The 14,068-nt window shown below is 36.9% G+C and overlaps 1 protein-coding gene across 1 annotated transcript; it reads left to right on the top strand.

Annotated features, from left to right (window-relative positions):
* The first annotated feature begins 303 nt into the window (after positions 1-303).
* Positions 304-7,067, top strand: LOC139133317 (histamine N-methyltransferase-like). Its single transcript, XM_070699855.1, has 4 exons — positions 304-652; positions 2,793-2,991; positions 4,997-5,326; positions 6,000-7,067. The coding sequence occupies exons 1-4, from the start codon at positions 488-490 to the stop codon at positions 6,350-6,352; spliced, it is 1,047 nt and encodes a 348-aa protein (XP_070555956.1). The 5' UTR covers positions 304-487; the 3' UTR covers positions 6,353-7,067.
* The last annotated feature ends 7,001 nt before the right edge of the window (positions 7,068-14,068 follow it).

The raw sequence follows: 14,068 nt of genomic DNA, 5'->3' as shown, positions 1-14,068 counted from the left end.
ATATAACAGACTATGAAGAGTTGTATCAACTCATGACAAGTTGCGTCCACCACTTCTTATGCTGTGATTCTTGATATGCCATATTCTAAGACGCTTATCTTGACATTTTCGATTTGTAATTTCGATTATTTTAATCGTAATAACGTGCAATCCTTAAGCCGTTTATCTTAAACAAAACAGAAGGGAGATGCAAGATACCCTACTTTCCGTAGATGTTACGACAACGGCATCGGGCTTTAAATTAAATAAGTCAAGTTGTCGTTTCAGCGTCCAGGTGCTGTAACATCTGAAAGCTGAAGTTGATAATTCTTAGAGTTACTATAACATCGTGTTCACTGCGTTTATCCTTTCTACACTCTGCAAATGTAACATGCAATAAGGTGAACTCATAATCGGTTCTCTTTATGAGTTTAACCCCATTGGTTTGACCTGACCTGCGCTCCCTTTATCGTTCTGTTCTAGTTTCCGCATGTGACTTGTTATTGGTATGCATAATGTACCGTATTTGACACATATGGCAGGGACAGGTTTGCATGTAATTATAGAGTTGACCTTACTGCGCAGCACACTTCCTGTACATACCGCATGCGCATATCCTGAACATGTTAGACGCATCTGTGAAACACGACCCTCGACTTTCTTCACCTTAAAGGTAAGAGCGATATCACTGTTAGCATAAACAAATTATGTCCTCCTGTCTTGACTGCTACATGCAGAGGACACTTGTGCCTTGCGACTATAGGAAGCAATGACATGACCTGTGACCAAGCCACTATCTCCTGCCTATACCCTGCCATTGTTACACATACAGTCTAGCTGTTACGATAAAGTGTCTATATACATTAGCAAATACGATCAATTATCAGTCAAATGACGGTAAAGATGTAGATATTACTGCCATATGTGACGATTCTGGATCTGAATAATGTGTCGTGGTATGTGATGTTACTGTACATGTCACATTCTTCAAGGCAACGGCAAAGCTATAGCACGAATGTAAAATAATAATTTTACACATTTAATAACGTTTAAGCGCACATATTTACATGTACACGCATACATCATTGTCTCTCTGCATTGATACATACATAAACATGAATGCGTACACAGACACACACAAACGCACAAATACGTACATACATAGACATAGACATAACACGAACAAGTACACATACATACATACATACATACATACATACATACATACATACATACATACATACATACATACATACATACATACACACAATACATATAATACACACATACATTCACACACATACATACATACACACATACATACCATATGTTTGTACATACATATACGGATATATATATGCGGTAGCTACACATACGTTCGTATCTGTGAGAATACACGAGTACATAGACATGCAGTACAGGACATACAGCATGTACAGACATTGATGAAAGGATAAAGCTCTGCTCAAGATACATATTAACACAGGACGCATAAGCTTGTACGCAAACACATTTGCACAAATACTGTACACTGTCAACGCTTGCGACAATATAGCAATTTTGTTGTTGAACACATGTGATTGGCACATTCACCAAAGCACCGGCAAAGCGATCAATTTGACAAGAATATGCCTTGTTGAGTTACAATGCAGTGCGTCTGGATGAAGGAACGTTAACTTGTCAAATGGCAAATCCAAAAATTGTCATCTAAAGGAAAAAACCCTCTTAGTCTGAATGACACCACTCTGCGCAAGGCTACTAAAACGCAGGGTTATAAAGATTGCGGTCCGACGCACTGTATTACTTGAGATCGGTTATTCTAGTGACACTCTCTTTACATTGCAGTGTATGAGTGACCTGGGATGACCCTACCTTCAACGATGCCCAGCCCACATGAACGCTACATATTCACATTTACCTGTTCAAAATTTACACTTGTTAACTGCATTGCATGAAGTTTTCCATAAAACCTTACATTCAGGGATGAATTTGATCAAAATATGTGCTGCTATTCTTTGTTCATACAACTAACGCCAAGGGTTCCTGACATACCGTATCTGCTCTCTCTATTGTGCAAATCTCTGACAAGGTAGGCTGATGACTGATGAGGTAGGCTCATTGTCGGGTAACTCAGACGAATATTGACTAAAAAATTATTGCGATGATGTTGAATACCTACCCAGGACAAAATGCGATTTGACCTGGCCATCTTCTTTAGAAGCTCATGAGATTAAATTGGTTGTATAGATTGGTAGCACTCATGAAACAAATGATTACTATAGAGATTCATGGTCACAATACATAGTTTAGATTATTGATAGTCCGTCGTGTCCTTTCTTTTCTATGACCCGGTACAGCCTCTCGCACATACGGGGTAAGGTCGCAAGCGTAGCGCCGATGGTGCGAGTCGGGAATGCCGAAAGTATGAACGCAAATGCCGCAAGACATCGGCTCTTGACTCAGCCGTGTGCAGTGTTACTGCAGCGACGAAAATGGCACAAATGACTGTCGACAGTGTTGACATTGTTCACAAAGTCGTCGCAGAAAGTTAATATAACGAAATAAGTTGGAATTTGTATGTATGGGTGCCATACGGTATATTCACATAAGCTTATCAAATACCAGACTGAGGTAAAATTACGAAAACATGTTGGGAAGAAAGGAGCAATATAATGAAAAGTATGACCAAGACAATAGTCACAAAAACTTTATAACTACCATGGCTACAGCAATATACAAAAGCACAGTAACTGTATCGTCTAGTTATCTTTAGTATAGTTATCATGTCCTGCACATTTTTGTTTCCCTTCAAGCTTAAAATGACTCAAGACTTGAAGGCTTTAGTTCACTTCCCTAAAGAGTACTTCGAAGGACTTCAGGCAATATGCCGTCATGGGTACGAAGATTATCTCGGTCAACGTGAGAAAGATGTAAAGGATGCATTTGAGAGCTTTGTGTTCTGTGGAGAGACAGATTCTACGCTTCGAGTGCTTGCTGTAGGAGCGTCGGATGGTAAGGATGATTTAATCGTAACTCAATATATTCTTACTTTTTGTTCCCCTCTCTCAAAATCGTATAAACCATCGCTCAGACATGGAAGTCATTCTTGCCGTTTTACTTTTGAATGAGCGCCATAAAGAATGATTTATTAATCTTGCAATAAAGACACTCTTTAATACATTAATCAAAGTGGTTTTATAACAACAGCTCATTACAGTTTGTCTAAATAATTACCATATACAAAGAAAACGTTTAACCGTGTACTTCGTGAAGCTCTGAATTAAGCTAGGGAGAAATTGTGAATTGTTTATAGAAGTCGTCCCTTCTGTCGTTGCCGGATTTGTAACGTTTTGAAAACACTGCGAAATCGGTGGCAAGTATTCCCTCTGCAATATAGGTAACGTTTGTAATTAACCATAGTGTTCTTTATGTTCCCTCCCTGATACCATATTCTAACGAAATGTATAACAGCCTTTGTAAAAAAATTGATCTGTCCACCTTGGACAGATACGGGCATTTGCAGATACTATATTCCTGTACAAAATTGTAAGTTCTTATTACAACATCATATCCGATGTACTTGCACGGATCATTTTTTATTCTCCCCTTTTAACTATAGCTGTGCATCTCACACGTCTTCTTTGACAAGCATCTCATTGTACGAATATTTTCTTTTTATCACCGAGCGAAAACTTATTTATTTGTATTTTTAATGGACAAAGTTTAGACATTTTTGGTAATTTTATTACTTTTAGACTCATTTTACACCAGCTATCGATTGATATATACATGTTGTTATCTGTTTTAACTTGTCTAAGTTTATTTTGTTTTTATTGTAAATTTTGTTGTGGTTATATATGTTTTTTCTTTATCATTTTTATCACTATTCTCTTTTCTGAACCTGTAATTGGTGTTTAGTGTTTGTTCATCCAATATCGATAAAACTGTTATCAGTTCGAAAGGAAACGTTGAAATTGATTTTAAACGCTAGATGCCTCTGTTGTCTCGGCGACAGAGAAGATCCGTTGAACGATGTTTTTTTCTTAAAGAGGCACTCCCACTTGGTAACATTTTTAAAACACATTTTTTTAATGCCAACGGTCGATATTTGACATTGCGATTGCGCGCGGATCACGAGATATCGATAAAAACATGTCCTCAAAAAAGTTAAAGTTTGAATTCCGGTGGCCCACCTGAATTCAGCTTCCGAACATAAAACGTTCGGCACTGGGGCCATTGTCAAATAAGCTATGGAGTACGAGTCTACGCTGACACTGCTGTATGCCACAGCAGTACCACTCGCGTCGGTGAGCGGTCATGTCCCGTGGGAGAAAGCCGAGTCCTGACTCGGCAAAAAAACGAAAAACAAAGTTACTTTGCTGATTCCACCAGAATTCGCATAGGTGACTAGTACAGATATATAGGTGCGGTTGATACATAGTATGCATAGTGGCCACCACGTGGTAGGCGCGCATACCACGCGGCCACTATGTATCGAACCACGCGTAACTGTGTGGCAGACGACAAAATGTAGTCATCAGAGGCAACTAATATTTTTAACGTAAAAAGTGATATCTATTTGGTATTGTTTAAAAATTTAATACAACTGATTGAGAATAATGAAAACGACAAAAAATAAGGAGAAGTTTTAAAAAAGAATTACCAGGGGTAAGGGCAATGATAATGATGTATATAAAGTCATCGCAGTAGGAGGTAAATTAATTGTGTCATTCGAACGTTTTGGACTCCTTAGAATATCGTCAATCAGCACAACAACACATTTCGGGGGATTTCGGGTCATAACCAGAAACGGTCGTAAAACTTCGATGTGAAAAATACACTCGGGAAATGACATGTTTTATATATCTCGCAATCCGCGCGGAGTCGCCACGTCAAATATCGACCGTTGGCATTAAAAATATGTGTTTTAAAAATGTTATCAAGTGGGAGTGCCTCTTTAAGATCAAAGAGCTCTATAATGTATCTGTTGATTGCCGTTCTTTTCATACTTTAACAGGGATCTTGGATATTCCAATTATTGACACACTGGACAGCAAATACCGCAGTGTTCTTTACACAGTCGTAGAGCCTGTCGAGAGTCAAGTACACGAATTTAGTGCATTGGTGAAGTCGAAACGGGAAAGGGGTCTTTGGATGAGTACAAATTTTGACTTCCAACTTACCACTATAGAAGAGTTTCTCAGCAAGACGAAAACCAGAAAAGAGCTAGGAGGATTTGATATTATCCATCTTCAACATAGTGCGTATCATCTGCCAGAAAGCGTCATCGTTGAGTTGTATGGTCAACTGAACAAGGGAGGGATGCTGTTTACTATGCTGGTTGTCGGTATGATTAAATCCTTTGAAGTTACTGTGCAGTATCAGCATCTCAGACACGTACACGTTGAGTAAAGCTATAGACGCACTCCTTAAAAACTGCTAAATACTTCATTTTGCCTTCGAATGTTGCGTTATATTTATTTGAACCCGGTGTTCCAGGGAAACACTCACCGAGAACGATATTAAATTAATGATCGGAAATCCACCACCCCTGCAGATTCTCATTTTCGATGAGTAATATAATTGACTATTTTGTACTGTGTAAAGTTATGGCTTTCCTTTATCTTTTGCACGTAATATCGATCTGCTCTATATTGCTGGCTGTTATACAAATCAAGGAAGATAGAAAGATTCCATGATCAGACTCACCTCTTTCCCTTTCAAAAACGTGCAAACTCACCAAAACATTAGACCATGGAGTGTTATTAACGCATTAGTGAATAACTGTACAATCGACAACGGAAAATAATGTCCTTAAAAGAAGATCACTGAAATTTTTCTGATTTTGTTCGAGAGTGTGATAAACCTATGAGCAACTCACTTTAATTCCTCCCCTTTCGAGGTTACGAAAGTATTTTAATCTGTGCCTTTATTTTATTTTTATTTTATTTTTATTTTTATCATTAAATGATAATTGTCATAGACATTTTGGTTATTTCATTGTTTCCATGTATCTGCAGGTGCCTGGGAAAACAATTATCTTCGCATTAGTAACATTATCCCTGACTCCATGTTACTTAAATTCGCGGGGTCAAGTACTCTTCGCGATACCTTATATCGTCGTATCCCGGATGTAAAGATACAGACTAAGTACAGGAAGATGCGTTTCAAAGCTGACGAGTGTTTCAAAGAAGAATCGAAAGACGGAAACTTGATCGTGAATTTTCTCGTTCAACTACACGACTTCAGAAAGACTGCGCCTCCAGAAGTTGTAAACAATTACATGAAATATTTAAGAGAATGTTGCGAGGAGTTGAATGGAGAGTTGTATATTCCGGCAGATGACGAAGATATTGTGGTCATAAAACAGTAGCTTTAACTTTAATTTAAAAGAATTTACTTCATAAAAATGTATAGTATTAATAGTTTTGCATTAATGGAGTAAATGTGGATAGGTTCGCATAATGCGAATGATAAATTGACATCGGAAATATTGTCACGCACGAAAGATCGCTGAGATTATTTCTTGTCGCCGTTTCAACAGATTGAAATACCTCAGAATAGTCACTCAGCAAAACGACCCCAAATCACAAGTTTGTAACAGTAACAGTCGCTTAGTGAGCATTCATTTTTAGGCGGGGAGGGGGAGTAAGCTATGAATTAAATACAAAATCCGACCCTTCTCCACATAAATTTCTAAAATTTGACCCCCCTCAAATTTTCATCTGATTTGTTTGATTAATCCTTTGAGTCACCCTTGAAATGTGTTTGCGAGAAAAACGGTAACCCCTTTCTAATTCCATGTGCAAAAAACAATGAACCTCCCCTGCGTGTCACAGTTGATATTAATAATATCGTAATTGACATATAATTTCTTATTTGACCTTTGAACTTTTAAAGATTGCCTTCTTATCTTTACAAGTAATAACTTGTGTAAAATTCAAATATCACATTTGTTGTTCAAATACTCTATTCTCATTGCGTAAATTTATGTCAATGGTTACACATTTATAAACGCACAGATTTAAATAGTTTTGTATTAGAAAAAGACCCCAAGTTAAAATAAGAATTCATAGTTTCCACATAGACTACAACGTATTGTAAATAAAGATTTCGATAAAATTCCAAAATCAATTTTTAGCATACACATAGAAATTAACGTTTTAACATTACATTACTGTTCATTTGTATACCCACCAATCGACTTAATTTAAATGGTGCCCGTGATGCTGAAGGCCCTATAGGCTTGGAGAAAGCGCAGCAACAGTGAAGCGCACCCATTTGTAAAATATGCAAATACCAGACGTGTTCAACTCAGAACCGACACACGCGTAATGTCGAGTATGATCGCTGTGTTCCAGGATATTTTAACCCCCAAAGTGACAAGATTAGTGTAGACTATTCTGATGTGTTATTTTTTGATAGACAAGAGAGCCTTCAGTAATGACAGGGGATTGGCCGGGCGAATCGGGGAGGTTCACTTTTTAGAAAACTGTCATTGTTTATAAACCTGTCTTCGTGGGAGGGTCATTTTTAACAGAAGATGATTTTACAGCCAAACCTTTGAATGTCCATTTGATATTTCCTGAATAGCAAATTGCCGACGAAATACACTGATTCTTATTATAACATGCACATTATCGACAAGCTTCACAAGCAAAGAAGATGCATCGGTATTCTACATTAAACACCTTCAAAAGTTAAAACTGATGAAAGAGAAGAGACAAAAACATATGAAACACGTGGCCAGGTGTAATATCAATTATCAAATGTCTATAAATGCATATATATTGTTAGTTTTATGTTATATATTGGCAAACAATCGATCCTTATTCTCTCACAGACTACCATGTATATTAAATCAACATTTAGGTGAAATTCCAAAATCCAATTTCTTGAACACAAATCCATTTGTAGCCACCCTAGTCTAATCAAGTACATTAATCTGAATATTCAAGAGTACATAAATACACAGATTTACCTAGTTTTGTACCAGAAAAAAATTATTCATAGTTTCATCACAGACTATTAGGCCTATGCATATTAAATCAACATTTTCAATGAAATCCAAAAATCCAATTTCTTGTACACACATGCACGTTTTAATTCCCTCTTCAAGCAAAGTATATTTACATATATTATCAAACATATGTAAATAACACGATTGGAACTAAATTGGGATAATTGGATTGGCACAATTTCTCAAGAATTGTAGAAATTTGTGTAATATTACACCATATTTGCTTACCATCTTTAAAATTTTATTCAAAATTTACAAAGCTGTTGAAATGTTATGAGTAAGATCAGTGCATGACAGTATCTAATGCAGTATTGTTCAAAACATATGAACAATTTTCATATTTGAATGGAAATATGTGAGCTTGCCTGGAGTTTCTTCATTACTGAAACACTAGTAATAATCTCAGTTTGTCACTTTTCCTCGACCAAAATGAAACTTTTCGATTGATTTACAGTTAAGTCAGTCAGGGTCATTTAAAATGTGCCCTGACTTAATTTAATGTTTATGAAGCCTTAAATTCACGAAAAAGTCAGGGACATTTCAAAAGTGCCCTGACTAAAAAGTCGTCAATTAGAGAAATTTTAAACATTTTGTCTCGTTTCTTTAGTACATTTACACAAAAATATACTTTTTTGATGAAAATGAATCCGATGAAAGAAGTGTACAATAATCGTTGTTTTTTCGTTGTTTTTTTCGATGAGAACAATATTTCAAATTTTACACTATTCTATCATTTTGTAAAATTTCAGCTGTAAAAATTTCGATTTCGTTACATTTTCCTAATAATTACTCTCATCCAATTCCCCAAAATAGTTCCAATCATATGTAAATGTACATATATAGCTTGTTGTGTGTGGGCAAATTGTCTATATTTTGCCTGATAGACTCCAATATATTGATATTTTTTGGTGAAGCACTACATCAGCCACATCTCGCTGCCTTATAGTTGCGCAAAATATGGTGACCCTCCCGCAAGTGCATGACCCTTCAAATATGCTTGCGTGATAAATTGCAACCCTCCCTCCCAAAAGGCCAGCCCTCCCTCCTGTAATTTCTGTCCGTAACTTTCATAACAATGGAGTTGATTGTTAAGTAAATTAGCTGATATTGTTTCAGTTATTCCTGGGATGAATATTGCAGTGATTGGGGGAAGGTCACATTTTAGACACAAGGATAGGTGGGAGGGTCACATCTCACAGTGCAGGTGCGCATGGAATTCGCTCACCTGTCATTACTGTCGGCTCCCTAAGAGCAAGGATAAAGAGTAGAACGAATATTTTTGGTGCCTTGAGTGCGCTACACTGACGTCGTGCTCATTTCACACTCTGTAGGGCCTTCGGCATTGAGGCCGTCTACTGGTGAGCGAGATCGCACAAACGAAAATCACCGATCACCTTACCATAGAGCTATACAAGTTTGCATCTAGGGTCGCATGTAATTATAGAGTTGACCTTACTACGCAGCGCACTGCCCTGTACATACTGCATGCGCATATCCTGAACACGTTCGACGCATATGTAAAACACGACCCTTGACCTTCCTCACCTTGAAGGTAAGATCAATATCACTTTCGGCATTAACAAGTAATGCTTTCCTCTCTTGATTGCTGAAGCAGCACAGCTGCATGCAGAGGACACTTGTGTCTTGTGACTACGCTTTAGCTCACACTTACAGTTTAATTGTCATAATGGCGTATTTCAATACATCACCAAATATGATCACTTGTAAGTAAAAATGACCGCATAGTTGTAAATATTACTGCCATACGTGGCGATTCTGGATCTGAATAGTCTATCATGGTATGTGAGGTTACTATAAAAGACACATTCGCCAAGGCACCGGCAAAGCGATAAATTGGCCACGAATTGATGTAGAATATGCCTCGTTGAGTTAAGTACAGTGCGACTGGATAAAATGACGTTTTCGTTGTCAAATGGCAAATCCAAAAAAATTTTGTCGAAGTAAAAAGCTGACTTAGTATGAATGACACCACTCTGTGCGAGGCTGTGAAAACGCAGGATTAAACAGAGGTCGGACACACTGTAATGCTTGAGATCGGGTCATTCTGGTTACACGCTACATTGCAGTGCCTTGCTTGACCTGGGATGACCCAACCTTCAACAATAACGAACCCAAATTAATGCTGCGCACTCACAGCTATCCTGTGCTTAATTGATACTAATTAAGTGCATCGCATGTTTCTGTAAAAATATTACATTCTGGCATGAATATGATCAAAATATTGTGCTGGTACTCCGTGCTCATGGAACTGATGCCAGGGGTTACTGGCATGACTGCTCTCTCTATTGTGCAAATCTTTTGACCTGGGGCAGCACATTGTCGGGTAACTCAGGCAAATATATTCACCAAAATATTGTCGGGACTGTCAATACCTACCTAGGGACAAAATACGCTTTGAGCTGGCCATTTGATGTAGAAGCCAATGGGATTAAATTGGTGTAGATTAGTGGCATTCATAAATCGAATTAAAGAGGAATATAGAGATGACTTTGCTCGATTCATTGTCATAGAACATGGTTTCCACTATCGACAGTCCCTTGTGTCTTTTCTGTTCTATAATTGGTAAAGTCTCTCGCACATAAGGGGAGGGCGCTTGCAACCCTAGCGCCGAAGGCTTGAGTTGGGAATACTGAAGCATGACCGCGAGTGCCGTAGGACATGGGCCATAGACTTAACTGTGTAAAGTGTTACTGCAGCGACAAAATTGGCACAAATGACTCTCGACAGTCTATATGCATGGTTCACAAACTCGTTGCATAAAATTAATATAACGAAATTACTTGTAATTTGTATGTGTTGGTCTTATGCGCTATATCCACATAAACGTATCAAAGACCAGACTGAGGTAAAATTACTATACAAGACTAAAAGAGTGAAAGACTTCTTCTGATATTTTCATTCTGCAGTCCGTCATACAGTAATATTTATCACGTTAAAGATGCAAATGTTACTTTGCATTTGTCGTTTTCTCTAAGGCATTTGATTCAGTGGAGCGCGAACGACGTTGATACATCCTCTATGAGGTGGAATCAAAAGAAAAATATTGAAGATACTACATGAAATGTACAAAGATGTGAAATCATGTGTACAGGCAAAAAAACCCAAGGGTCCTTTTGAATGCCATATTGGTGTAAGCCAAGGTTGTATGTTGAGTCCTTCTTTGTTCTAATCTCCTTTTCTATAAACAAAGTATAATTAGTGTAATACAAAAAAATGGTTACCGCGGTATCAACTTTTTCCAGGTTTAATAGAAATTGATTTGTTTGCTATTTCAAGATGATATTTTACTATTCTCAGATACATTTGTTGGCTCGAAACGTCTACTTTATTGTCTAGAGTTATACCGTAACACATAGACATAGTCAAGGACCAAGCTAAGACAAAAATCATGGTATATAAAGCAGGTGGTTATCTTTCAAAAGCAGAGAAATAGTTTTTCTATGGATAAAGAGTACAAGTTGTTTCTCGTTATAAATATTTAGGTGTTTTGTTTTCATGTGGGTTATTTGGTCGATCTCAACCAAAACGTTAGCTCAACATTCACAGAAAGCTTTTATGGGTTTTGTAAGGCTGCAAGGAAAATAAGCATACTTCATTACATCCTTTAAAATATTCGACACTTTGTATTTTAATTCACCTTCTGAAAGGACATTTATACAAGTGATGATGACAGATAACATATCCACTTTGCATGTTTAGCTGCAAATGTATTTTCATTCAAAGGAGTAAAATGATATGTAAAAATATTGTATGTGATTTTTCATTTTCCTGTTATTTTTAGCCCACATATTCACATAAGTGAGCTAATGCCCCAGCGATGTCTTTGTGTCTTTGTGTCAGTCAGTGTGTCTGTTTTGGGCCCGATATCTCAAGAAAGGCTTATCAGATCAGAATCAAATTAGGTACATAGATTCTGTTTGAGAATGGCAAGCACTGATTAGTTTTCTGTGGTTGTGGAATTTCATGCTCATTTTTAAGAAAAAACAAACAAACAGGCATACAATGAAAGCGGCTGCACAGCATTTGATGAGATTTGCTACAAATGTTGATCACACTAGCATTAATAAGACATAAAGATGTGATGTGCAAGTTAATTGCTAATTTTCATATTTGATGGACTTTATTATTATGAATATATATACCTTAATTGACTCAATCAAAATTTACGAAACTTGGCGTGTATATTGAAGATACTATGATTTGACATTAGTTATTAAGCATTTTTGCTTCAGCCAATCCTTAATTTGAACATTTAATGAACTTCCCTAAATAGGATTATATATTATCATTGCCTTGACCAAAGTTGACGAAACTTGCTATCTACATTGAAGATACTGTGATATAACATTATTGAAAGTCATTAGCATTTTTACTTCAGCCATTGCCTAATTTGCATATTTTATGAACTTTCCTAATTAGGGATATATTCCTGGCTTGCCTTGACTAAAGTTGACGAAACTTGCTCTGTACTTTGAAGATACTATGATGCAGTATTATTGAAAGTCATTAAACATTTTTACCTCAGCCAATTTAAATTTGCATATTTAATGAACTTTCCTAACTAGGGATGTATACCTGGATTAACATGATCAAAGTTGACGAAAAATGCTATGTACATAGATACTAGGTTAAAACAATATTGAAAGCCATTTAGCATTTTATTTCTTGAATCAGCCGACTCCTAATTTCCGTATTATTAATTCTTTATTTCGGACAATGGCATGTCCATATATATAAATGGTTACAGGATTGGCAAAAAGAATGATACAAAAAAGGTACTCCTAATTTGCGTATTTAATGAACTTTCCTAATTAGGCCTATATATCTCTGGTTGACAATACCAAAGTTGATGAAACTTGTTATGTAAATGGAAGATACAGTGATTCAACATTAGTGAAAGTCATTAAGCATTTGTACTTTAGCTGATCACTTATTTGCATATTGAACGAACTTTCCAAACTAAGGATATATATCTAGATCGGTATGGTCAAATTCACAGACAACTACAATTTATTCTGAAACACGTGAGCATTTTCAGTTCATATCTGGTATTGCATTTGGATACTGTGTAAAGTATGGCCTTGTATTACTGAATAAAGACCTTCTTTCAGAACAAAACAGTGTCTTCTGTCTCAATTTTTAACACAGGTTGCCAATCGTTGGCTCTGATTTACAATAGGTTGCCAATCGTTGGCTCTAATTTACAACTCTTGGCAGGGTTTGTTTTGTCTTTATACAAGCAGAATATCTGACTGTATCAAGTACGCTTAATCAACACTGAAGTTGCCACGGGTGTAACATTAACAGTAGTATGGTTACTTTCTCGTTGGTGTGCCTGTTGACGGCTTGATGTTATAGCTCTCCTAGAATAAATTCACAAGTTCGCGTAACATCATGAAGACGTTTAATTACAAGGCATTCTATAACCAAAAAGCATGAAGTAATTTAAATATTGCACATTGAACAGTTGGTAACTTTATAATATAGTCCTGTAAAGAGAAAAACCTTGATAACACTCGCCTATTCTGCCGTAGAAGTACTTCATTTGAAAGAATTCAAGCATCAATTTATCGGTCTGTTAATTGTGTGAATACATTTACCGACATCTGGCAATCATTCGACGACAAATAGAGTAGTCTGTTGTGGCCTGCCCTTAATTGAGTATGTAAGTTAGATGTACTTCATCACTTGAGACCAACTGAGTTTGATGGCAGTAATGGGTGGCATTTCTTGACTGACAAGGATCACATGTGGCCCCATGAGCCGCTTTACGCTGGAGAAGTAAATCGACCATGACACGACGCTTTAGAAAGTACGAGGAGCACGGTGTATTAGAACAGCTCTGTGTACATTTTCCCGCGGTGACATGTAAGGAATTGGTAAAGAAATAGCAAGATACATGTAATCTTGGTTCTGGAGTTCCTTATGAAAGCATCGCGAAGATGTACTAACATGTTTCCGAAAGCTGAGCTAGACAAGCTGTTATTGTTCAGAAACCTTATGTTGATCTACACCTTGTGAATACTGATTTCTGATACACGACTTTAG

This window comes from Ptychodera flava, chromosome 5 (genome assembly GCF_041260155.1).
Source record: "Ptychodera flava strain L36383 chromosome 5, AS_Pfla_20210202, whole genome shotgun sequence".
NCBI classification, from domain to species: domain Eukaryota; kingdom Metazoa; phylum Hemichordata; class Enteropneusta; family Ptychoderidae; genus Ptychodera; species Ptychodera flava.
This window is presented reverse-complemented; position numbering and strand designations above follow the sequence as displayed.

Coding starts and splice junctions, on each gene's coding strand:
- LOC139133317 (XM_070699855.1), top strand. CDS start 488: ATGCATAATGTACCGTATTTGACACATATGGCAGGGACAGGTTTGCAT. Junction 653..2,792: donor CGACTTTCTTCACCTTAAAG/GTAAGAGCGATA, acceptor TTTCCCTTCAAG/CTTAAAATGACTCAAGACTT. Junction 5,327..5,999: donor GTTTACTATGCTGGTTGTCG/GTATGATTAAAT, acceptor ATGTATCTGCAG/GTGCCTGGGAAAACAATTAT.